The sequence below is a fragment of the Pongo pygmaeus genome, chromosome 18 (assembly GCF_028885625.2).
Source record: "Pongo pygmaeus isolate AG05252 chromosome 18, NHGRI_mPonPyg2-v2.0_pri, whole genome shotgun sequence".
NCBI classification, from domain to species: Eukaryota; Metazoa; Chordata; class Mammalia; order Primates; family Hominidae; genus Pongo; species Pongo pygmaeus.
Window position 1 is genome coordinate 13,231,967 of NC_072391.2, and position 26,411 is coordinate 13,258,377.

A 26,411-nucleotide genomic window follows, 5' to 3' on the forward strand; every position below is an offset into this window, starting at 1 on the left:
AAAACTGAAGGGCGACACGCTTGAAACTAAAAATACATGCTGGCCAGACACAGTGGCTCATGCCTGTAATCCCAGCACTTTGGGAGGTCGAGGTGGACGGATCATCTGAGGTCAGGACTTCGAGACCAGCCTGACCAATATGGTGAAACCCCATCTCTACTAAAAATACAAAAATTAGCCGGGCATGGTGGCACACGCCTGTAGTCCCATCTACTCAGGAGGCTGAAGCAGGAGAATCACTTGAACCTGGGAGGCGAAGGCTGCAGTGAGCCGAGATCACACCACCGTACTCCAGCCTGGGCGACAGAGCGAGACTCTGTCTCAAAAAACAAACAAACAAAAAGTGACATACTTGAAGCTAAAAACACATGCTAACCAAAACGGAATAATTTATCAGAGAAATAATAATTTCAAGATTTTTCTCCACAACCATCAATGAAAACTAAATGGACTAAATATATAAATAATGCATTCAGGACAACTGACTGCATATCAATGGTAAATATAACAAAAAGATTATATCAAAGGTTGTCATTTGTTGCAGTCTACCTATTAGAATAGGTGCCAGGTATTCTGTGCTTTACTTTTTTTTTTTTAAAGAAGACAATGTCTTGCCATCTTGTCCAGGCAGGGCTTGAACTCCTGGGCTCAAGCAATCCACCCACTTAAGCCTCCCAGGTCGCTGTGACTAAAGACACATACTACCCTGTGTAGTTCTGCTTTAAGCCTTTTTTAAGAAAATATTTGAAAAAAAAAAAGGTTTTTTTTTGCAGAGACAAGGTCTCACTATGTTGCCCAGGCTGGTCTCAAACTCTTGGCCTCAAGTGATCCTCCTGTCTTGGCCTCCCAAAGTGCTGGGATTATGGGTGTAAGCTACTGTGCCCAGGCTTTAAACCTTTTTATACTTACTATCATCTTCATCATCAGAATCTGAAACATCTACATCGCCTTCCTTAATGATCACTCGGGCTTTTGAGGGAAAAAGAAAATATGTTATTCTGTCATTGATCTAGACAATGAATGGCTACACAAAAAAAGTTATTGACCTAGACAATGGACAGCTATACAAAAAAGTTATTTTTCCATAATCCAAAGTTAGCCCAATGATTAATTAAACGCACAATCTGAAAAAAAGTAAAGCAACTTTATAGTTTTTAAACAGCTAAAAATTCCTAGATTTCACCAGGAGTTCAATAAAGCAAATTACAACTCATAAAACTCACAGCAACAAATGAATCTAGACACCTCCATAGGGGTCATTACGGGGAACATATATCTACCACACCTGGTGCCAATATGCATCTGGAATCTTCCATCGTAGCAGTCTCTCATATATAAGGAGAAGGTGGTATTTTAGTAAAGAAGTATTAAAAAGAAAAAAGAAAATTCCAAGCAAGCAAAGACTAATGACTTACGAGGCACAAAATGGGAAGCAATCATGCTGAGACACGGTCTGAGGAAAACAGTCTGTGCTGATACAAGATTAGCAAGAAAAGCCAAATACTCTTCCACTACTGTTTGACTTCTATTCAACCAAGGCAATCTCTAGAGTGGGGGAAGAAAGATAAAAACAGCATGTTATTAATATATACTATTACCAAAGTTATGAATTACATACTCGACAGTAAAATAAATGGTGAACTTACCAATATAATACTGATAAGCTGCTCAAAATCTTTTGTCAAGTACATGATAGAAGAACGGAATTCTAGCAGCCAGTTGATGATCTGGTCATCCTTAAGTTAAACAAAGAGTACTTTCAAAATCACAAATCCTCTAAGGTAATAGAAATTTACAGCTAGCTTATATCCATCGTTTATCAAGAAGAGGTTGGGGGGAAAAGGTCACAAACTTGGAAGGAAATCAAAACTGGGTATCAAAACAGAAAAATACGTCACAATAAACTTAACTGTTTTAAAAAAGTAATCTAGTAACTCTAATACACAGGAAAAAGACTTAAATGCAATACTTCAGCCTGATCACTTTTGTTTGCCCTGAAAAAGCGAAATCACTTCAAATGTTGACACCTGGGACTTTTAAAAACTGCAGAACTCTAGCAGATTCAAATATTAGAAGATCACAAAGGAACAATAGCTCCCTCTATTTCCTCTATATTCAAGCTGACCAGGAAGCATGCTGATAAAACTCAGTCTAGGCTGATCAATTGGGGTCATGAATAAACATAACTTTTCTAAACCAAACCTGTGGCTGAGTTTAAATATATTATGATGTGTTTGTTCTGTATAAATGAGAGCCCCATTCCTCCATGAAATATTTTTCAGGCAATCAAATTACTGTTCATAATAATTGTTAGTGACATGAGAAGAACTGCTAAATTTGAAACACAATGTATAAAATACAGTGTCAATTATGTAAAATATTACTATATTAATTATATTCATGCATATACACTGCACAGGAAAAAAACCATTAAGAAAAAGCCCCTAATTTGTGGAAGGCTTAGACATATAAATAAAAGCAACACAAGGTCATACCTACAGGGATATTTATATGGAGTTATCATTTAGTGAGAATACACCATATGCCAGGCATGGTGTCTGACACTCTACATATATATCTTCTTCTAATCCTAAAAACTCTGCAAGATGTTTAGTTATTCCCATTTTGCTGTTCAGGAAGCTGAGGCTAAGAACGATGAATAAGCAATCTGCCCAACCAAGAGGCCAGTAAAGAAGCAGGTCCAAACCTGTCTATCTCGGTCAAGGCTATCATCCGTTCACCGTCCCACATGCCTCCCTATATGCGGAGAAGAAGCTGTCCCCTTTTCCCCACCTTAATTCAGCTACTGAGTGCTTACTATGCCATATCCATGTGTCAAACTCCCACAGATCAACCATTTTCTGATGAAATCCCGAGTAGCCTGGCAGTAAAATAAAGTAAAACCACAATTCATTTGTACTATGGTAATTTCACATGTCCACAACTGTTAAGGATAACATTAACGGTAGCTCACTAAGGCCAAAGGCATGTAGAAAACAAGCTAAGTTAGTGTGCAAATAAAATAATCTATCCTATCTCTTTTCCACTAAAAAGACTGCAACAAAACTATAAGGATAACATTTAAACTGTACCATTTTTAAAAGTAAATCAGGCTTGGCGTGGTGGCTCATGCCTGTAATCCCAACACTTTGGGAGGCCGAGGTGGGTGGATCATCTGAGGTTGGGAGTTTGAGACGAGCCTAACTAACATGGAGAAACCCCGTCTCTACTAAAAATACAAAATTAGCCGGGCGTGGTGGTGCATGCCCATAATCCCAGCTACTCGGGAGGCCGAGGCAGGAGAATTGCTTAAACCCCGGAGGCAGAGGTTGCAGTGAGCCAAGATCGTGCCATTGCACTCCAGCCTGGGCAACAAGAGCAAAACTCCGTCTCAAAAAGAAAAAAAAAAGTAAATCAGTTGCAGACTTTGATGCTTTAGTACTGAACTATTATTATTTCTACTAGCAGGCAGGAACAGTAGCTCATGCCTGTAATCCCAGCACTTTTGGGAGGCCAAGGCAGGAAGAGACTGCTTGAGCCCAGGAATTTGAGACCAGCCTGGGCAACAAAGGGAGACCTCATCTCTAGAAAAATTATCCAGGCATGGTAGCACATGCTTGTGGTCCTATGTACTCGGGATCCTGAGGCTGGAAGATTGCTTGAGCCTGGGAGGTTGAGGCTGCAGTGAGCCATGATCGGGCCCATTTCACTCCAGCCTGGGTGACAGAGCAAGACCCTGTCTCAAGATGAAAAAAGTTCTACTTGCAACACTCCACACAACTAGTGCAATTCGTGGTATGTCAAAATACCAAGAATGAGAACTGCTGATACAAAGTACAGTGGAACACAAAGAAAATGTCCCTTTGTATCTGGGAAAGAAGGCAGGAGTCAGGAAAAGCTTTAAAGAGAAAGTGATGCTTCAGCTGTCTTTAAACAGTAACACAGTTGAGTCTTTTCTGGAAGTTCTACTTCTTACAGAAGGAAAAGTATGTTTTCAGAAAACTGACAGACGTTCAGTATGGCTGGCATGTATAGTGAGCAAGCCAACAGATAATAAATCTAGGGAACAAAGAAGCACCAAATAGACCATGGAAGGCCTTGTAAACCAGATCTGTAACTAGAGAGATCTGGAAGTGCGGGAAACGGACTCAATGAAGGAACAACTATGTGCTTAGAGAGAACCAGGAAAAGCTCCATTAAAGATGGAGCCCAGCCAAGGGTAGACATGCTAAGTTTGGAGCACCTATGATGATTCTGGGTAAATGCATCTAACAGACAGTTAAGAAACAAGTCTAGGCCGGGTGCAGTGGCTCACTTTGGGAGGCTGAGGCGCTTTGGGAGGCTGAGGCGGGTGGATCACTTGAGGTCAGGAGTTCGAGACCAGCCTGGCCAGCATGGTGAAACCCCAAATCTACTGAAAATACAAAAAAATTAGCTGGGCATGGTGGCATGGCTACTCGGGAAGCTGAGGTGGGAGGATGGCTTGAACCCAGGAGGCAGAGATTGCAGTGAGCCAAGATCATCCCACTACACTATGGCCTAGGTGACAGAGCAAGACTCTGTTCTGCCCTGGTCCCCAAAAACAAAAATGAAACAAGTCTGGAGGCCACAAGAGCAATCCTGGCTACAGACACAAATATATTAGGACACAGGCAGACTTCAAAGCCATGAAGGGAAATGAGGATATCACACAGAAGATTCCACAGAGTGAGAAAAGAGTCAAGTTTTGAAGCCCAATCAACACCGAATTTAAGATCAAGAACCTATCGAGAGATACTAGAGATTAAAGGATCACTGGCCAGGCGTGGGAGCTCACGCCTGTAATCCCAGCATGTTGGGAGGCCGAGGTGGGCAGATCACGAGGTCAGAAGATCCAGACCATCCTGGCTAACATGGTGAAACCCCCTCTCTACTAAAAATACAAAAAATTAGCCGGGGGTGGTGGCGGGTGCATGTAGTCCCAGCTACTTGGGAGGCTGAGGCAGGAGAATCGCTTGAACCCGGGAAGCGGAGCTTGCAGTGAGCCAAGATCGCGCCATTGCACTCCAGCCTGGGCGACAGAGCGAGACTCCGTCTCAAAAAAAAAAAAAAAAAAGAGATTAAAGGATCAGAAGACAGGAGGATCAGAAACACTGAAGTTTTAACAAGTGGGTGGCCAACAGTGTCGGCTGATACAAGGAATACAAGGCTTAAAAAAATAAGTCCACTGAGGCTGGGCTCAGTGGCTCATACTTGTAATCCCAGCACTTTGGGAGGCCGAGGCAGGCAGGTCATCTGAGGTCAGGAGTTCGAGACCAGCCTGGCCAACATGGTGAAACCCTGTCTCTACTAAAAATAAAAAAATTAACCAGGCATGGTGGCGGGTGACTGTAATCCCAGCTATTTGGGAGGCTGAGACAGGAGAACTGCTTGAACCCAGGAGGCAAAGGTTGCAGTGAGCCCAGATCACACCACTGCACTCCAGCCTGGGTGACAAGAATGAGACTTTGTCTCAAAAAAAAATGTCTACTGAAATCAGCATGTAAAAAAAAACATGGGTAACCTGTCAGGGTAATTACTACAGTGATAAGAACAGTGTACTTAAATGTGAGTGAGAAATGATACAGCACAGTAAGCTGGAACAAAAACAACAGATGACAATTACTGCCCTTACTTTGAGTCAGAGACTGTTCTAAGTGCTTCTTGCATATTAGCTCATTGAATCCTTGTTAAATATTTCCATGTTTAAAGCCAGGCACAGTGGCATGCACCTATGGTCCCAGCTTTTTAGAAGGCTGAAGAGAAAGGATCATTTGAGGCCAGGAGTTCAAGGCTGTAGTGCACTGTGATCACACCTGTGAATAGCCAGAGCAACACAGCAAGACCACATCTCTTAAAAAGCAAAACAGAACACCCCATATTTTTTTAAATCTCTATTGTTTTCTTGGTTTTACACAGTGGAAAATAGAGGCAGAGAGGTTAAAACAATTTGCTCAAGATCACACACTGGATAAGAAAATTGGAATTTTATTCCAGGCAATCTAACTACCACTGCCATGGTAATCAACTATTCTCTTCAAAACTGGGCAGTAAAGGAAGAATGGTGAAACAAAATGTACTACGGTTTTACTACACGATAGGTGGATCTTGAACCTGGAAATGCTCAATCAGTGGTTTTTCTTTGGTTTGTTTTAGCTTTAAAGAGACAGGAGAGTTGCATGCAGCATGGAGGAAAGAGGTAGTAATCTAATAGAAAGGAAGCATTAGAGCAGGGTTTCCCAGCCTCAACACTGTTGTCATTTGGGGCTGGATCACTCTTGGTTATGGGAGGCTGCCCTGTGCACTGTGAGATGTTTAGCAGCATCTCTGTCATTCACCCACTAGATGCCAGTAGCACCCTTTCCTCCCAATCGTGACAAACAAAAATATCTGCAGCCATCACCAAATGTCTTCTAGGGGGTAAAACTGTCCCTGGTTGAGAACCACCAGATTAAAGTAAGGGAGGACCATGGAGAGAGCAAGTTCTGGAGGACAGAATGGGACCCAAAGAGCAAACTATGTCTGTATAAAGTGGCAATAATTTTGCCAATGATCAAACACAAAATTAATTACCTTTATGTCTGGATCTAACAGCTGGTTCTTCAACAACTCAAAGTCATTTGTTTCACCCTTAACAAGAAGGGGAAAGAATTAAGTTATGCTTTTGTTTCCTGTTTAGTATCAACAGCAAGACTTTTAACCGTACCTTAACATCAGATGAAATTATAAAAGGAACACTAACTTTCACATGTCAATTGCGGATTAAAAAATAATGACTACAAAAATTTAAACACTCATGTTAGTGCAGCCAGAGGGCTTGTAAAAAGGAAAATGATAAGCTACATTTAGCTGTATTTCTGTATTAACATTTGAATATAATAGTTGATACTCCTGCGAATTCTCAAAAAGCATGAGGGAAAAAAACAGCCAGCTATAATGATCTAATTCAGGAGGATCTAAAAAAGTATTCACTCAAATATGGATACAAATGGATATTATACATAAACATACAGTTACTTACCATTTTCCCTCTATTGCTGAGATATAGTAGAAATGCTTCTAAACTACCACAAAAACAAAAATCTCTATTCAGAGAACTGGTTTACTGTCCCAAAGTAATGCTTAGGTAAGTTCCTCCTCAAAAAATAAAATGCTGTAGGCCAGGCATGGTGGCTCACGTCTGTAATCCCAGCACTTTGGGAGGCCGAGGCGGGTGGATCACAAGGTCAGGAGTTCGAGACCAGCCTGGCCAACATGGTGAAACCCCATCTCTACTAAAAAAATTAAAAAATTAGTCAGGTGTAGTGGTGCGTGCCTGTAACCCCAGCTATTCAGAAGACCGAGGCAGGAGAACTGCTTGAACCTGGGAGGTGGAGGATGCAGTGAGCCAAGATCACGCCACTGCACTCCAGCCTGGGCGACAGAGTGAAACTCCGGCACAAATAAATAAATAAATAAAATAAACAAATAAAATGCTGTAATTGTTTTTAATTCTAGCACTTGCTAAAGTTAAAAGATGCTTTGTAAATAAAGCATTTGAAGAGGTGAAACCTCAGCAAAGACCAGAGTTTTTTTTTTTTTGAGACGGTGGGGGAAAAAACGACTCTACTACTCTAATTTTGCACTGACGGCATCATGCTATTATTAAATATTTGATTTCAATTGGTATCTTAATTAATCTTGCTATTTCTGTTGGTCTTTAGTATAACAGCAATAGTTGTATTCTGACCTGACCAAAAGCAAACCTCACACATTATCTTCTCTTACCTTTTTGTACTTCAGCAAGACTTCTGTCACAGTTCCACCAAACCGAACAGTTTTTCTTGGGGGAGAACTGAAAAAATCATTCTCTAATGCACGCATATTTGAAATCCTGTGGAACCAAGATTAACAAGCTATTAAGTTCATGAAAATAATAAAAATTATAATAGCCAATATTTATTGAACCAACATAATTCAGTGGGACTATTCTTAAGGCCTCTTTACTGGTCTCCCTGCTTCCACTCTTAACCAACAATCCCTCCTTTGCTCAGCAACCAATAACTGTCTTCCCACTGCACTTACAGTAAAAATCCAAATCTCTCAGTGTGGTCTTTAAGATCCTACATTAATCTGGCCCCTGCCTACCTCTCTCACCTCATCTCCAACAACTTGTTTTACTACAGCCATAATGTCTTTTCTGCTCTTCAAACAAGCCAAGCTGTTTCTCATTTCACTTACTGTTCACTCTCTTGGAAATACTCTTTTCCCAAATCTCTACGTGGCTGGATTTTTTTTTTTTGGGACGGAGTCTTGCTCTGCTGCCCAGGCTGGAATGCAGTGGTGTGATCTCGGCTTAACTGCAACCTCCATCTCCCGGGTTCAAGCAATTCTCCTGCCTCAGCCTCCTGAGTAGCTGGGATTACAGGCACCTGCCACCATGCCCAGCTAATTTTTGTATTTTCAGTAGAGACGAGGTTTCGCATGTTGGCCAGGCTGGTCTCGAACTCCTGACTTCAGGTGATCCACCCGCCTCGGCCTCCCAAAGTGCTGGGATTACAGGCGTGAGCAACCGCGCCCGGCCGAGATTTTTGTATTCGTTCAAGTGGAAGCTCAAATGTCAGATGTCCTCCCCATGAGAAATCTCAAATACTCCTTCTCTCCCTTCTCCCCGCCCCCATTACCTTGTTGTATAACTGAAATCATCGTGTTCATTTATTTATTGGCCTATGTACTGCCTTCCCCCCTATGCTGTAAGCTCTGTAGAAAGCAGGGACATTAGTGTCTTTGGATAAACCACTGTCCCCAGTGTTTAACACAGTAAGCAGGAGCTCGATAAATATTATGAATCATATTACGCTAATTGTTTTACAAGGTTTGCTTCACTTACACAGAGCACATTAATGAAAAAACATAGCATCCTAATGACTCTGAAAGTTAAACGCCAAGAGTGTGCTATGGGGGTTAGGGATTTTAAAAGTGGAGCAAAACAAAGACTGCTAAACAAATACGTGTGTCGAAACAAATTTCAAACAAAAAAGATGTAATATTCAATTTGCCATGAGTGACAACGTTCGGCTGATAAACCAAATAGCCCAGGGAAATCCCTTCCAAATTTGGACGAAGAAGCGGGAAGCAAGAGGGGTCAAGGCGCAGAAGGCAGTACCCAGGCCTGGGAAATCACGAGGAAACACAGTCGGGAAAGGGTGCCTCCAGCACAGAAAACATACTTATTTTTCCAGGCCCCACCCATGTCTATTACCCAGTTAGGAGGAATGAACTCATTTCTGCGAACGTGAGATGACCCTCGACCCCGTGCTCCTACTACACGCCATTAGCTTTGTCCCACATCCTTTCAACCCACTCCTCTAAGCGCGGTCCTGAGCTCTGGTCCCAGACGCGCAGAAGGAAGCGGCCTGAATCTTACCCAGTCCTCGACTCGCCCAGCGTCTTGACTGCAGAGGACGAAGCGGCCGCATCTCCCGGCAAACGCGTGTGAAGCAACGGTGCCGCCATTGGGCCGAACTAACGCGACCGCTGCGCCTCACGCCGGATGCCCAGCTCCTTCCAGCCACAGCCTCTGTCCCGGAAGTTGCGCGTGCCAGCGCAACCTTCAGCCAATCAGGAGCCCCGCGTGGGGAGGGCGTATGCTCTTGGCGGGCTAGAGCGCCGCCAAAACCCGCTCCTCATTCTACTTGGACGACTTGTTCCACCCAGCGCCAGTGCGGGAGTATAAGGAGAGACGGGAAGGACCGGCTCCATCCAGCCCTGAGGATCCCAAAGAAAGGGTGGAAACACCCTGGATGTGCTAAGCTGTGGCCGGGTACACTCGAGTGTTAATTTTTTGGAGTCAAAGCCTCCCTCAGTCAAATCGAAGAAACTGAAGCACTTGTGACTGACCCAGATCTTCACGGAAGAAAGGGGATTCGAACCCGGCTGACCCAGAAGCCTGGGCTCTATACTCAATGTAGCATTCTCATAGACACCCAAGATAACGTTATCCTCACGGAAACGAGCTCCATGAAGTGACCTACCCCGGAGCCTCAAGGCTGTGATGATGCTGGAATGAGAAACAACAGGAGAGTTACCAAGAGGTGTTACCCCCTTGACTTTATTTATTTATTTATGTATTTATTTATTTTTTCTTTTGAGACCGAGTTTTGCCCTGTTGCCCAGGTGGAGTGCAGTGGCGTGATCTCAGCTCACTGCAACCTCCGCCGCCCCGGTTTAAGCAATTCTCATGCCTCAGCCACCCGAGTAGCTGGGATTACAGGCGCATGCCACCACACCCGGCTAATTTTTTTATTTTTAGTGGAGACGGGGTTGCACTGTGTTGGCCAGGCCGGTCTCGAACTCATGACCTCAGGTCATCCACCCACCTCGGCCTCCCAAAGTGCTGGGATTACAAGTGTGAGCCACCGCGCCCAGCCAAACTTAAATTTTTAAAAGAGGAACAGGAGTCAGCCAGACCAACAAAAGAGCGACTGGTGTTCCAAGCATAGGAAACAGAGGAAACAGAGGCCAAAACCTCAGGACTGTGGAGGATGTAGAGGGAGAGCAGGGGCTGCCCCTACTCTCAGGGAGGGGAAAAGGTTGCAACTTTGGAAACTGTACAGGCCTATCAAAAATACAAAAATATCCAGCCTGGGTGACATGGTGAAACTCCCATCTCTACAAAAAATTTAAAAAATAAAAATAATACAAATTAACTGGGTGTGGTGGCACACACCTGTAGTCCCAGCTACGCGGGAGGCTGAGGATTGCTTGAGCCTGGGAGATAGCACCACTGCACTCCTCCTTGGGCAACAGAGTGAGACCCTGTCTTGAAATAAATAAATAAATTTTTAAAAATGCATATGTATGGGCCCGGTGCAGTGGCTCATGCCTGTTATCTCAACACTTTGGGAGGCTGAGGCAGGTGGATCACCTGAGGCCAGAAGTTTGAGACCAGCCTGGCCAACATGACAAAACCCTGTCTCTACTCAAAATACAAAATTAGCCAGGCATGGTGGCAGTGCCTGTAATCCCAGCTACTTGGGAGGCTGAGGCAGGAGAATAGCTTGAACCCAGGAGGCAAAGGTTGCAGTGAGCCAAGATCGTGCCATTGCACTCCAGCCTGGGTGACGAGCGAAACTGTGTCTCAAAAAAAAAAAAAGGGTGTGTGTGTGTGTGTGTGTGTGTGTGTGTGTGTGTATATGTATCTCTCTCCAGGAGTTCAAGATCAGCCTGGGCAACATATGGTGGTGCATACCTGTAGTCCCAGCTACTTGAAAACTGAGGAGGGAGGATCGCTTGAGCCCTGGAGGTCAAGGCTGCAGTGAGCTGTGATTGCACCCCTGCACTCCAGCCTGGGCAACAGAGCTAGACCCTATTTCACAAAATAAAATACAGGAATTTGTTTTTTGTTTTTTGTTTTTTTTTTGAGACAGAGTCTCGCTCTGTCACCCAGGCTGGAGTATAGTGTCGTGATCTCGGCTCACTGCAACCTCAGCTTCTCAGGTTCAAGTGATACTTGTGCCTCAGCCTCCCCAGTAGCTAGGATTACAGGCATGCGCCACCATGCCCAGCTAATGTTTGTATTTTTAGTATGTATTTTCACCATGTTGGCCAGGCTGGTCTCGAACTCTTGACCTCAAGTGATCCGCCCGACTTGGCATCCCAAAGTGCTGGGATTACAGGCATGAGACACCACGCCCCGCCAGCAGTTTGTTAAACATAAACCATAGCTGTGTTTTGCAACAGTGTAAAATCAGTAACTGTCTTTCCTGAGTCTCTTATTTGGTCCTTACTGAGTTCCTTGGGAATGTTGGACAGGAATCATCTGTCTCAAGGACAGAGGAAATAATTGCACCCTAGCTCACAAAGATACTTCAAGATAACTGTTTAAATGAGAATCTCTTCTTCACTTCCAAGGCAAAGCAAAGCAAAAACAAAAAGCAACAATAGCAAAACAGCAATTTGACAATTATCTGTTTTGTTTTGTTTTGGTTTGAGACAGGATCTCATTGTCTAGCCCAAGTTAGAGCGCAATGGCGCGATCACGGCTCGCTGCAGCCTCGGGCTCCTACAGGTTAAGCAATCCTCTCACCTCAGCCTCCCAAACCCACAACACCAAGCCCAGCTAATTTTTTGTATTTTTGGTAAATACAAGGTCTCACTTTGTTGCCCAGGCTGGTCTTGAACCCCTGGCCCAAGTGATCCTCCCAACTTGGCCTCCCAAAGTGTGTCTCCCCACCTACACCCCCATTCTTTCACTTAAAAAAGTCTGAGTCTGGGTGCAGTGGCTCACACCTGTAATGCCAGAGCTTTGGGAGGCTGAGGCAGGAGGATAACTTGAAGCCAGGAGTTTGAGACCAGCCCAGGCAACACAGCCAGACTCCATCTCTACAAATAACACTTTTAAAAAACTTACCCAGGTATGGTGGCACGTGCCTGTAGTCCCAATTTGGGAGACAGAGGTGGGAGAATCACTTGAACCCAGGAGTTGGAGGCTGCAGTGAGCTATGACTGCACCATAACACTCTCTGGCCTGGGTGACAAAGCAAAATCTCATCTCTTAAAAAACAAAAAAGGGAAAAAAAGCTTGACATGTACAAAATAATATGTTAATGTAAGTTATAAGAACATAATGGGCTGGGCGCAGCGGCTCACGCCTGTAATCCCAGCACTTTGGGAGGCCGAGGCGGGAGGATCACGAGGTCAGGAGATCGAGACCATCCTGGCTAACACGGTGAAACCCCGTCTCTACTAAAAATACAAAAATAAAAATAAAAATTAGCCGGGCGTGGTGGCAGGCACCTGTAGTCCCAGCTACTTGGGAAGCTGAGGCAGGAGAATGGCATGAACCTGAGAGGTGGAGCTTGCAGTGAGCCGAGATCATGCCACTGCACCCTAGCCTGGGCGACAGAGTGAGACTCCGTCTCAAAAAAAAAAAAAAAAAAAAAAAACAAAAAACATAATGAACACCTGTGAACATATCACCCAATTTAAGAAGCCGAACATTAACTAGGACAATTGACACTTACTGTGTGCTGCTCTCGGATCCCACCTCTACCTGCTTTCCTCCCAAAAATAGTCACCATCATGATTTTTAAAAGTCATTTTAGTTTTCTTTGCATAATTACCGTATTTATACTCCTAAACAATGCACTATATTTACTTTTGTCTTTGCATTTTATAAAGTTATCTCCATGCTATATTATATTGCTGTTTGTTTTCAGCATTATGCTTTTTTTTTTTTTTGAGACGGAGTCTCCCTCTGTTGCCCAGACTGGAGTGCAGTGGCACGATCTCCCGCCATCCTCCTCCCTTGGCCTCCCAAAATGCTGAGATTATAGGCGTGAGCCACCATGACCAGCCTGAAGATTCTTGTATCGTGTCCTGATGTATGTGTACAAGTATTTTTCTAGGGTGGAACTGTTGGGTTGGAGGGGGCACAAAAAGCTTTTAGGAAAGGAGAAAGGAACAAATTGGATATCTACGATTTTTTTTTTTTTTTTTGAGACAGAGTCTCGCTCTGTTGCCCAGGCTGGAGTACAGTGGCACAAGCTCAGCTCACTGCACCCTCTGCCTCCCGGGTTCAAACGGTTCTCCTGCCTCAGCCTCCTGAGTAGCTGGGACTACATGTGCCCGCTACCACACCTGGCTAATTTTTGTATTTTTAGTAGAGACGGGGTTTCTCCATGTTGCCCAGGCTGGTCTCAAATGCCTGACCTCAGGTGATCTGCCTGCCTCGACCTCCTAAAATGCTGGGATTACAGGTGTGAGCCATCGTGTCTGGCTACTATTAGTTTTTCTATTTAGAAATTGTTAATCTGGATCCTCCCTACCTTTCAGCCATTTGCAATACATTTGTTGAGCATAAAGAGTGACCTTCTTGGCCGAGCGTGGTGGCTCATGCCTGTAATCCCAGCACTTTTGGAGGCCAAGGTGGGTGGATCACCTGAGGTCGGGAGTTCGAGACCAGCCTGACCAACATGGAAAAACCCTGTCTCTACTAAAAATACAAAATTAGTCTGGCATGCTGGCGCATGCCTGTAATCCCAGCTACTCAGGGGGCTGAGGCAGGAGAATCACTTGAACCTGGGAGGCAGACGTTGCAGTGAGCCGAGATCACCGCCATTGCACTTCAGCCTAGGCATCAAAACTCCCTCTCAAAAAAAAAAAAAAAAAAAAAAAAAAAAGTGACTTTCTTATCCACAGCAAAGAGTCACTGGAAGCCATTTGATGCAATATGACCTCATCTCTCTAGCCAGTGCCGACTGGGTTACAGGAGGGCACCAAGAAGCTTTTCAAAGGCTGTGCCAACGTACGCTTCCAGCAATATCTTCTTAAGCTTGAGTGCAGCTCCTTATTTTCCCAAAGCACAGCTAAGACTAAGGCTGCCAAGTTTTTAAAAAGATTTAAAGGAAACTCTGAGCATTATACAAGAAAAATACTGGCCGGGCCCTGTGGCTCATGCCTGTAATCCCTGTACTTTGGGAGGCTGAGACAGGTGGATCACTTGAGATCAGGAGTTCAAGACCAGCCGGGCCAACATGGTGAAACCCCACCTCTACTAAAAATACGAATTAGCCAGGTGTGGTGGCAGGTGCCTATAATCCCAGCTACTTGGGAGGCTGAGGCTGGAGAATCACTTGAACCCAGGAGGCAGAGTTTGCAGTGAGCCGAGATCGCGACACTGCACTCCAGCCTGGGCAACAGAGCAAGACTCAGTCTCAAACAAAAAAAAAAAAAGGAGAAAAAGAAAACCTTGAAACTAAATAGCATAATTTCCTGTTGTAATTCTTTGGCCATGTCCGTTCTTTGTGGAGCCTCTATTCAGTCAAATTGCCCTGTGGGCCAACTCATCTTGCCAGGATAAAAGCCTCCTTATCCAGTCTTGCCTTCCCCAGAGAAAATAAAGGGGGTGGGGGAGGGACAAAGAAAATTAAGACCCTCCCCCTCCAAAAAGAGAAACAACAAAAAGCACACAAGGATTAACATGCTATCTGCAAAGTCACCACTCTGCCCACAGTGTGGTCTTTCACTTCACTGAGTAATATATTGTTTGTAATATAACAATGTAATCAGCTTCTTCATTCCAGAACAGAATTTTGCTTTCCTATCATCATATACCCAGAAGACCCATTAAACTGTGTTTTCAAAACAGCAGCCTTTCCTTAGAGAGAAATTTTACAACTACCCCTAGAGTAGTTCTCTTGGCCAAAGCCTCTTAGCTTGCTAGTGAAAGAAACGAAGTCAAGCCAGCTTAAGCAGAAAAGGAGAATTTGTTCTGAGGATACAAATATATAGTAAGGTACCAAAAAAGAATTTATCATTGGCCAATTTGGATAAGCTGCCCTCCTGTAACCCTCCTGTAATCTAATCAACACTGGTAGAGAGATGAGGTGACAGCATACCAAATGATTTTTGATGAATCTTTGCTGTGAACTAGAAGGGATTAAGTTATGCTCAACTAACGGTTTGCAAATGGCTGAATGGTAGGGAGGATCCACACGAACAATTTCTAAATAACAAAACCAATAGCATGTATCTCATTTGTCCTTTTTCCTTTCCAAAGAGTCAACAATTATTGTATGAGTCAATTATCTTTATAAAAACTACATTCATTAACAAAAATGCAAGATCTCAACTATATATCTTTAGTTATATACATGTATACACATATATGTGTATGTATACACACATTATCCTCAAAGACAACTAATTTAGAGCTTTCCTCATCCCAGTATCTCAGAGAAATACAAAGCAGTTTCTTAGACTTGGCATCATTGAGATTTTGGGCCAACCAGATACTTCTCTGTTGGGTGGGGAGGAGGCTGTTCTGTGCACTGTGGGGTGTTCAGCAGCATCCCTGGCCTGTACCCAGCAGATGACAGTAGCACTCCCCTCCTCCCCACAGTAACATTCAAAAATATCTCCAGATGTTGCCAAATGTCCCTGGGGGACAAAACTCTTCCAATTAAGAACCACTGGTATAAACAAGTCAGCTGGGAGTGGTGGCACACACCTGCGGTCCCAGCTATATGGGAGGGTGAGGCAGGAGAATTGCTTGAGCCCAGGAGTTTGAGACCAGCCTAGCCAGAATCTCTGCCTAGCCTAGGCAGATCTCTACAGAAAAATACAAAAATTAGCCATAGTGTTGGTGTGCACCTGTAGTCCCGGTTACTCAGGAGGCTGAGACGTGAGGATCAATTGAGCCCAGGAGGTCAAGACTGCAGTGAGCTATGATCTCCCCACTGCATCCCGCAACAGGGACCCTATCTCAAATAATTAATTAATTAATGGAAGAAAAGAAAGAAATCCTAGCTTTGTCATTTACTCTATTACTTTGGGCAATTGCCTTATGTTTCCAGAACTTCAATTTCCTTATGTACAAAATGGGAATAACTTTTTGAGCTATTTTAGAGCTATCGTAAGGATCACAGCACATAATCACAAACCACAAAATATGTCACAGTGTACAGGACAGAGCAGGTTCTCTGTAAATGACAGTATTTGCCCATTTATTTTTCTGTAAATAGGAAATATACTAGGATACTTGATGTGGTTACAATCAGGTGGAAACTGACCTATGAGGGAGATAGACAGACAGGCACCGTCTTCTTTTTTTTTTTTTTTGAAATGGAGTCTCGCTCTTTTGCCCAGGCCAGACTGCAGTGGCGCGATCTCGGCTCACTGCAAGCTCCGCCTCCCGGGTTCATGCCATTCTCGTGCCTCAGCCTCCCAAGTAGGTGGGACTACAGGCGCCCGCCACCGCGCCCAGCTAAATTTTTTGTATTTTTAGTAGAGACGGGGTTTCACCATGTTAGCCAGGATGGTCTCGATCTCCTGACCTCGTGATCCGCCTGTCTCCGCCTCCCAAAGTGCTGGGATTACAGGTGTGAGCTACTGCGCCCAGCCAACAGATAGGTACAGTCTTTATCTGTTCGTGCGGCTATAAGAAAGTACCAAAGACTGGGTTATTTATAAAAAACGGAAATTTTGGCCAGGCACAGTGGCTCACGCCTTTAATCCCAGCATGCTGGGAGGCCAGGGCAGGTGGATCGTATGACCTTAGGAGTTTGAGATCAGCCTGGGCAACATGACGAAACCCTGTCTGTACAACGCTACAAAAAAAAAAAAAAAAGCTGGGTGTGGTGGTGCACACCTGTAATCCCAGCTACTCGGGAGGCTGAGGTGGGAGAATCACTTGAACCCAGGAGGCAGAGGTTGCAGTGAGCCGAGGTCATGCCACTGCACTCCAGCTTAGGTGACAGAGACCCTGTCTCAAACAAACAAACAAAAAACCCCAAAAATTTCTTTCTCACAGTTCTGGAGGCTAGGAAGGCCAAGATTAAGTTACCAGCAGGTTGGTATCTGGTGAGGGCATGGTGGCCATTTCCAATACGGCACCTTGCTGCTATGTCCTCCTGGGGGGACCAGTGCTGCGTCTTCACGTGACAGAGGGATGTAAGGGCAATGAAAGGGCCCAGCTCATTCCCACCAACCTTTTTATGAGGTTACTAATCCCATGCCCTCATGACTTCATGATGCCCCACCTCTTAATACTACCAGACTGGCGGTTCAGTTTTCACTTATGAATCTTGGGGAACACATTCAGACCACAGCAGATACATTACAGAAGAGAATAGTCCGTAAATTCCCCAGAAGTAACACTTCGCATATTTGCCTCTTATTACTTGGAGTATACTGTGTTTCATATGGCTTTTTAAACTTTGTAAAAACTGCAGCAAGTGCCTGATTACTTAGGGCTTGTTTATCTAGTGACGGACTATTTAGTCCATTAATTTTGTGCTGTATAACAGGAAAGAGAGAGAAAGAAAATGACTTCTGCAAAGACTGAATCATCTTTATGTCCTCTATGGTAGTTGGCACTTAGTAGGTATTAAATAAACAACAGGCTGGGCAAGATGGCTCATGCCTGTAATCCCAGTACTTTGGGAGGCTGAAGCAGGTGGAGCACTTGAGCTCAGGAGTTCAAGACCAGCCTGGGCAACATGGTAAAATCCTGTCTCTACAAAACTACAAAAACTAGATGTGGTGGATGTGGTGGCATGTGCCTGTAGACCCAGCTACTTGGAAGGCTGAAGTGGGAGGACTGCTTGAGCCCGGGAGGTGGAAGTTAGACTGAGCCAAGGTCCAGCTCCAGCCTGGGTCACAGAGGGAGACCCTGTCTCAAAACAAACAAACAAAAAAAATCTCTTTAACTCCCAAAATGGAAAGTTCTCCAAGGTATATGTTAAGTGATTAAAAAAAAAGGGCCAGCCTGGCATGGTGGCTCATGTCTGTAATCCCAGCACTTTGGGAGGCCGAGGAGGGCAGATCACCTGAGGTCAGGAGTTCAAGACTAGCCTGACCAACATGGGGAAACCCCGTCTCTACTAAAAATACAAAATTAGCCAGGTGTGGTGGCGCATGCCTGTAATCCCAGCTACTCGGGAGGCTGAGGAGGAGAATCGCTTGAACCCAGGAGGCGGAGGCTGCGGTGAACCGAGATCGCGCCATTGCACTCCAGCCTGGGCAAAGAGCGAGACTCTGTCTCAAAAAAAAAAAAAAGTTTCAGTAAATTCCACCTAAGAATTCCACCAGAGTTCTGTTGTTTCCAATGTCATGTTCCACAGATTTCAAGTTGTGAAGCCCTGAACTGTTAATTTATCTTGAGAATGTATATTTAAGCTTAATTTAAGACTATATACCTAAAAATTGAGCATATAATTTGTATAATTTGTTCATGTAAGTTTCTGTAAGTCATAAGTATGTAGTTTCCAAGTGTATAATTTATCTGAATGTAAGAGGCATTAATATATTTTACATTATTGGGACCATAGTAAAGAAATTTCTAAATGGTTTGTAAAATAACTTGTTATTTGCTTTGTTGTAAAAGTAGTTAATACAATGGAAAAACTGTTTCGTAATAATAAGATACATTTTAACACCAAAAAGTAGGCCAGGCGTGGTGGCTCATGCCTGTAATCTCAGCACTTTGGGAGGCCGAGGCGGGCGGATCACGAGGTTAGGAGATCGAGACCATCCTGGCTAACACGGTGAAACCCCGTCTCTACTGAAAATACAAAAAATTAGCTGGGCATGGTGATGGGCACCAGTAGTCCCAGCTGCTCTGGAGGCTGAGGCAGGGGAATTGCATGAACCCGGGAGGCGGAGCTTGCAGTGAGCCGAGATCGGGCCACTGCACTCCAGCCTGGGCGACAGAGCGAGAATCCGTCTCAAAAAAAAAACAAAAAAAACTGTACCCAAGATAATTCTAAGTACTACCTGGTGCAAAACTTTACAGAAGCTGTGGTATCACTTTTGTGATGGAAGAACAGTGTTTGCATTTTGTACAAAAGTACTTGGGGCTGGGCATGATGGCTCATGTCTATAATCTGAGTGCTTTGGGAGGCGAAGGCAGGTGGATCATCTGAGCCCAGGAGTTTGAGACCAGCCTAGGCAACATGGCAAGAGCCTGTCTCTCCAAAACCTACAAAAATTAGCCAAGCATGGTGGTGTGAGCCTGTAGTCCCAGCTACTTGGGAGACTCACGCACGAGGATCTCTCAAGCCCAGGAGGCAGAAGATGAATAAATAAATGGATGCAACTGAATGAGATGAGTCCTCTCTTGAAGGAGAGAGCAAAAGAGATTTAAATAATAACAATTATAATAAGGCTGAGTGCGGTGGCTCACGCTTGTAATCCCAGCACTTTGGGAGGCCAAGGCAGGCGGATCGGTTGAGGTCAGGAGTTCAAGACCAGCATGGCCAACACAGTGAAACCCCGTCTCTCTTAAAAATACAAAATTAGCCGGACATGGCAGTGCGTCCTGTGGTCTCGGCTACTCAGGTGGCTGAGACAGGAGAATCGCTTGAACCTGGGAGGCATAGGTTGTAGTGAGCCGATAAATATAAAAAGTATTAAAGTACTAACAGAAGAAAATTTCCGCTGATCACCCTTTAGCTTTAAATAATGCAAAAGCATATGCCCATGCATCATTCACAATTTATCAGTCTTTTTTGTTTGTACAAAAACTAATATAAGTTATTCTCTTTTATTTGTATTGTGATTGGTTTGGTGAGAGGGAATCAGGCCACTTGAGAGTTCGTGCGTGTTTAAAATTTTCTGGCCTGGCACGGTGGCTCACGCCTGTAATCCCAGCACTTTGGGAGGCCAAGGTGGGAGGATCACTTGAGCTCAGGAGTTCTAGACCAACCTGGGCAATGTGGTGAAACCCTATCTTTACCAAAAATACAAAAATTAGCTGGGTGTGGTGGCTTGCACCTGTCCTCCCAGCTACTTGGGGGGCTGAGGCAGGAGGATCGCTCAAGCCCAGGAGGCGGAGGTTGCAGTGAGCCAAGATCACGCCACTGCACTCCAGGAAGGGCAACAGAGCAAGACTCTGTCTATAAAAAAAAAAAAGAAAGAAAGAAAAGTAAATTAACTTTGGTATTTCAGGTTGTATTTATATGGGGACTTCACATCAACTATGTTCATTACAATTGACCAAGCTAAGTGTAGACAGTCTCTTTAATAGAGAGATTATCTGGAACTACAATTTCTTCCTTTTTTTTTTTTTTTTTTTTTTTTTGAGACAGAGTCTCACTTTGTAGCCCAGGTTGGAGTGCAGTGTCGCAATCTCGCCTCACTGCAACCTCTGCCTTCCGGGTTCACGCCATTCTCCTGCCTCAGCCGGAGTAGCAGGGACTAAAGGCGCCCGCCACCACGCCCCACTAATTTTTTTTTTTTTTTTTTTTTTGCATTTTTAGTAGAGTCGGGGTTTCACTGTGTTAGCCAGGATGGTCTCAATCTCCTGACGTCATGATCTGCCTGCCTCAGCCTCCCAAAGTGCTGGGATTACAGGCGTGAGCCACCGCACCCGGCCTGGAACTGCAATTTCTAACTCATACATCATTGCTATAAACCTTATTTGTTTACTGCCTTATTTGTTTACTGTTTCTCTTCCAAGGACCGTCAGTCACCTTTAAAATTAATTTGAAGTTATGAAAAGATAGTTTTTGTTACATGGGCTATTTACTTTTAGTACGGTAAAATGTTATATGAATTTCTAAAGAATGTTTGCTAGAATGAATTATATCTAGGATATGCTTAACAATATATTCTGGAGGCAGCTTTCATTTGAAATTAGGTTCATCTTCTGAGAGTATTAAAAAGTTAATGGGTTTTTGTGCCTGAAGATTTTGATGTTGCATTTGGGTACATTTAATCCACTTTCACCCATAAGGTTTAGCATCTAAAAAAATTAAATCACTGCTAATGCAATTAAAATGACTGAAAAAGTTTCTTTTAATACTTTCAACAGCTGATACATACAAAGGGAAATCTGGAATTTAAAGATAAAGTATGTGCTGGAGTTGAAAGGTTAGGAACCCATGAAGATCTGTGAACTGTAGCTAACCTTGTGGATAGAAGGCAGTAATTACTGAGTAACATTTTTTGGTATTTTTCAAGTAAAAGCTTGTCTTTTCCTAGTTCTCTTCTCCTTTGTTAAGTGTATCCTTCTCTAACTACATCTTTATTCATTTCTTCCTTCCTTTCTTTGTCTACAACCCAACCAAACCCACTGCTCTCTCCTCTCACCCCCTGCCCGTGCCATGACCACTTGAACATTCCAGGAGGGCAGAATAATTGTAATAAGGCTAAGGGCTTATTACACTTATTACACTTAAGGACTCCACAGCCTTGCTTTAGAGAGGATGGTAGCTGAGGATCCTCTCTGGTCTCTGTGAGAAGAAAAGGAGAAAAGACCATCCTAGGGAGAATTTATTTTTATTTTTATCTTTTTTGAGATGGAGTCTCACTCTGTTGATCAAGCTGCAGTGCAATGGCGTGATCTTGGCTCACTGCAACCTCCACCTCCCGGGTTCAAGCGATTCTCCTGCCTCAGCTTCCCGAGTAGCTGGGACTACAGGCATGCGCCACCATACCCAGCGAATTTTTGTATTTTTAGTAGAGATGGGATTTCACCATGTTGCCCAGACTGGTCTTGAACTCCTGACCTCAAGTGATCTGCCTATCTGTCTATGATATTTTAGATTGGCAGTTGCAAACTAATGGTCCACAGTGTGCTTTTTATGACATCTAGAAGGTTTGAAGACTTTGATTTCATAGTAAAAATCTGGGTTTCAGGTTGGGTGTGGTGGTGCATGCCTGTAATCCTAGCACTTTGGGAGGCTGAGGCAGGTGGATCACCTGAGGTCAGGAGTTCGAGACCAGCCTGGCCAACATGGTGAAACTGTCTCTACTAAAAATACAAAAATTAGCCAGGCGTGGTGGCATGTGCCTGTAATCCCAGCTACTCAGGAGGCTGAGGCAGGAGAATCGCTTGAACCAGGGAGGTGGAGGTTGCAGTGAGCCAAGATTGTGCCACTGCACTCAAGCCTCGGCAACAGAGCGAGACTCCATCTCAAAAATAAATAAATAAACAAACAAATAAATATATAAATATATAAAATCTGGGTTTCAGGCCAGGTGTGGTGGTGCACTCCTGCAATCCCAGCACTTTGGGAGGCGGAGATGGGCAGACAGCTTGAGCTCAGGAATTCCAGACCAGCCTGGGCAACATGGCAAAACCCCATCTCTACAAATAACACCAAAACATTAGCTGGGTGTGGTAGAGTGCGCCTGTAATCCCAGCTACTTGGGAGGCTGAGGTGAGAGGATTGCTTGAGCCTGGGAGGCTGAGCTGTGATCACACTCCCACACTCCAACCTGGGCAACGGAGCCAGACTGTCTCAAAAAAGAAAAAGAAAAAAAAAGAAAAGAAAAGAAAAAAAGGAAAGGTCTGGGCACATGGCTGCTACAGTCCTCTATTAAGCAATGTGCCACAGCAGGGGTCCCTAATCCCTGGGCCATGAACCTGTGCTGGTCTGTGGCCTGTTAGGAACTGGGCCACAGAGCAGGAGGTGAATAGTGGGTGGACAACTGAAGCTTCATCTGTATTTCTGGCCGCTCCCCATTGCTTGCATTGCTGCCTGAGCTCTGCCTCCTGTCAGATCAGCAGCATCATTAGATTCTCACAGGAGCATGAACCCTGTTGTAAATTGCACACACGAGGGATCCAGGTTGCATATTCCTTATGAGAATCTAATTCCTGATGATTTGTGGTGGAACAGTTTCATCCCAAGACCATTATCGTCCTGCGCCCCATCCCTTGCCACCTGTGGAAAAATTGTCTTCCACAAAGCCGGTCCCTGGTGCCAAAAATGTTGGGGACTGCTGTGCTTTAGAATGTGCCATGAATCTGCAGCCTCTATTATATAGTTCCCTATAGACTTTGCTTCCTATCGTCTTACATTCTGCCCTATAGGCATTTGAGTTTGCAACCCTTGTTTTTGTTAGTATGCTACGCTGGTGACATTGACCAAATGACCACACATTAATTATAAGCTTAGTTGGTGAAGACCTCAATGGAATAACGTGACATACGTACTGTGACAATACTTCTTGCATGTATCTGCAGGTGGAATTGTAAACCTGGTGGTCCGAGATGGTCTAATTCGATCTTCCTATGTATCTCCTTATATTAATAGTGGTAACATTTGAGGTGGTGATTCAGCGTTTCAATGCCTCTTCTCATGGCAACAACAAATGTTTTCCTTCTGAATCACATTAACCTAGATGTTACTGCAGATCAAAATTAGACTGGACATTTTCAACCACAGAAATATTGGGCAGTAAAAATTTTTCTTAATATTGATTGCCTATGTAGGTTGTGCAATTAGCATATGTTTATAGTTCTGTGATTTATGTGTGGCTGCTACTGAGCCAGAGGGGGCAAAGCAACAGCGTTTTCTCAGTTGTGTGAGCAGCATTACGTTATAATGAATAGGTAATATTAAATTGGGCTGATGAATCATATTACAGTAATCCAATATTTCGCTTGTAAAGTCCCTGAGGTTTACAGAAGGAAATCTTTTCTAATAACAAGAAGAGTAAGGCATGTGCTTTGGTCTTTATTTCGCAGTTATACGATCCTGGGTAAGGAGCTCAACTTTTCTCTGCCAAAATTAAATGAGGATTAAATGAGATCATATATGTGAAGGTGTGAAGGACAGTGCCTGGCACATAGTAGGATCAATCAATGTTAGTATCTCTAAAATAGAGATTGATTCTAAAGTTCCATAAAGTGGTAGAACCGATCTTAAGATTCCCAAATGATAGAATTGTTATTTATTTGCCTAAGTAGTAGGAGATTACTTATTGTATGTCCAGGGGATCCTTTTTTTAAAATAATTTTTATTTATTTAAGACAGAGTCTCACTCTGTCCCCCAAGCTGAATGCAGTGGCACCATTTTGGCTCACTGCAACCTCTATCTCCCTGGTTCAAGCAATTCTCCTGCCTCAGCCTCCTGAGTAGCTGGGATTACAGGTGCACACCACCATGCCTGGATAATTTTTGTAGTTTTAGTAGAGGTGGGATTTTGCCATGTTGGCCAGGCTGGTCTTAAATTCCTGACCTCAGGCGATCCAGCTGCCTCAGCCTCCCAAAGTTCTGGGATTGCAGGCGTTAGCCACTGGGCCTGGCCTTTTTTTTTTTTTTTTTTTTGAGATAGAATCTCACTCTGTTGTCCAGGCTGGAGTGCAGTGGCACTGCCATGCCTCACTGAAGCTTTGAACTCCCTGGCTCAAAAGATTCTCCCACCTCAGCCTCCTGGGTAGCTGGGACCACAGGTATGTACCACCACACCCTGTTATTTTATTTTATTTTTTGAGAAGGAGTCTCTCTCTGTCACCCAGGCTGGAGTACAGTGGCATGTTCTCGGCTCACTGCAACCTCCACCTCCCGGGTTTAAGCAATTCTCCTGCCTCAGCCTCCTGAGTAGCTGGGACTATAGGAGCATGCCACCATGCCTGGCTAATTTTTTTGTATTTTTTAACTAGAGACAGGGTTTCACCGTGTTAGCCAGGATGGTCTCGATCTCCTGACCTCGTGATCTGCCCACCTCAGCCTCTCAAAGTGCTGGGATTACAGGTGTGACCCACCGCGCGCAGCCCTGGTATTTTATTACTTTTTTTTTGTAGAGATGAGGTCTTACTATGTGGCCCGGGCTGGTCTTACATTCCTGGACTCAAGTGATCCTCCCACGTTGACCTCCTGAAGTGTTGGGATTACAGGCATGAGCCACCGTGCCCAGTTCCCTGCTTAAATAGTTTTAAGGGGGAAAAGAAAGAAAAAGACTGATTTTCTTCCCTACCACTACCAAGACAGGCAAAACACACCAGAACACTTTGCTTAGCATTTCTTTTCTAAAGTGACCAAAATTTATAATAGACACTTAAAATATGTACTGGAATATATCCCAATTATATCCCCAGTCTATAACTCAGCTACATGCAGCTCCTTTATCTTATTAATGCTATGAATCAGCAATAGTTTATGCTTTCATATTACCTGAGGCCATGCAATCCTCTTTTTTGGTTGTTGAAATAATTTCTATAACTATTTCACAATTTCAATTGCCAACATTAATTCAACAGTATTTAAGCTGTCTGTCCCAGACACTATGCTAGCCTTTGGAGATTTCCAAGGCGAATAAGATGAGGACCCGGCTATTTGCCTACGGTCTAGCAGACAGACCTTTTTTTTAATTTTTTCAGACGGAGTCTCGCTCTGTCACCGAGGCTGGAGTGCAGTGGTGCGATCTTGGCTCACTGCAAGCTCCGCCTCCCCGGTTCATGCCATACTCCTGCCTCAGCCTCCCGAGGAGCTGGCATTACAGGCGCCCGCCACCACACCCGGCTAATTTTTTGTATTTTTAGTAGAGACACAGTTTCACCGTGTTGGCCAGGATGGTCTAGATCTCCTGACCTCGTGATCCGCCCGCCTTGGCCTCTCAAAGTGCTGGGATTACAGGCACGAGCCACTGCGCTCGGCCACCTTTTTTTTTTTTTTTTGATAGGAGTCTCCCTCTGTCGCCCAGCCTGGAGTGCAGTGGTGCGATTGTGGCTCACTGCAACCTCTGCCTCCAGGGTTCAAGAGATTCTCCTGCTTCAGCCTTCCGAGTAGCTGCGACTTACAGGTGCGTGTCACCACGCCCAGATAATTTTTGTATTTTTAGTAGAGACAGGGTTTTGCCACGCTGTCAGGCTGGTCTCGAAATCCTGACCTCAGGTGATCTACCCGCCTCAGCCTCCCAAAGTGCCGGGATTACAGGCATGAGCCACCGCACCCGGCCAGCAGACAGACTTCTAAGCAAATTACAGGTACCACTTTTTGTATGCTCACTAACTGTAGATAAGGGTCTATGCCACACCCTTTACATCATGTGGTAATTGGCATGGTGTAGTTGAATGGTTTCTACCATCGATTTCCTTACCTCCCCCACTTCCCAACAGCTCCCAGTTCCTTTTTGGGGATCTTCCCAGAAGATGACTTTACTTAGCTCAAGAGGTGGAG

The 26,411-nt window shown here is 44.2% G+C and overlaps 2 protein-coding genes across 6 annotated transcripts in view; both read right to left on the reverse strand.

Moving 5' to 3' along the window:
• The window catches only part of LOC129015525 (RNA polymerase I-specific transcription initiation factor RRN3-like), a 34,240-nt gene extending 24,680 nt beyond the window's left edge, over nucleotides 1–9,560 (reverse strand). The window contains exons 1-7 of one of the 4 annotated variants that reach the window (XM_063654661.1): nucleotides 9,425–9,560; nucleotides 7,786–7,891; nucleotides 6,592–6,648; nucleotides 1,647–1,736; nucleotides 1,416–1,545; nucleotides 1,286–1,327; nucleotides 910–969 (exon numbers count right to left, since the gene is read on the reverse strand). In XM_063654661.1, the coding sequence (XP_063510731.1) occupies nucleotides 910–969; nucleotides 1,286–1,327; nucleotides 1,416–1,545; nucleotides 1,647–1,736; nucleotides 6,592–6,648; nucleotides 7,786–7,891; nucleotides 9,425–9,513 (574 nt within the window). In that variant the 5' untranslated portion in view covers nucleotides 9,514–9,560. The remainder of the gene's footprint in view (nucleotides 1–909; nucleotides 970–1,285; nucleotides 1,328–1,415; nucleotides 1,546–1,646; nucleotides 1,737–6,591; nucleotides 6,649–7,785; nucleotides 7,892–9,424) is intronic. The other 3 variants (XM_063654662.1, XM_054453638.2, XM_054453639.2) reach the window with 3 other exon arrangements.
• A 58-nt stretch (nucleotides 9,561–9,618) lies between these two features.
• The window catches only part of LOC134738563 (cytochrome b-c1 complex subunit 2, mitochondrial-like), a 54,535-nt gene continuing 37,742 nt past the window's right edge, over nucleotides 9,619–26,411 (reverse strand). Inside the window, exon 13 of one of the 2 annotated variants that reach the window (XM_063654663.1) lies at nucleotides 9,619–10,057. In XM_063654663.1, coding sequence (XP_063510733.1) covers nucleotides 9,619–10,057 — 439 coding nt within the window. Of the gene's footprint in view, nucleotides 10,058–24,859; nucleotides 25,157–26,411 lie in introns of those variants that run through there. The other variant, XM_063654664.1, reaches the window with a different exon arrangement.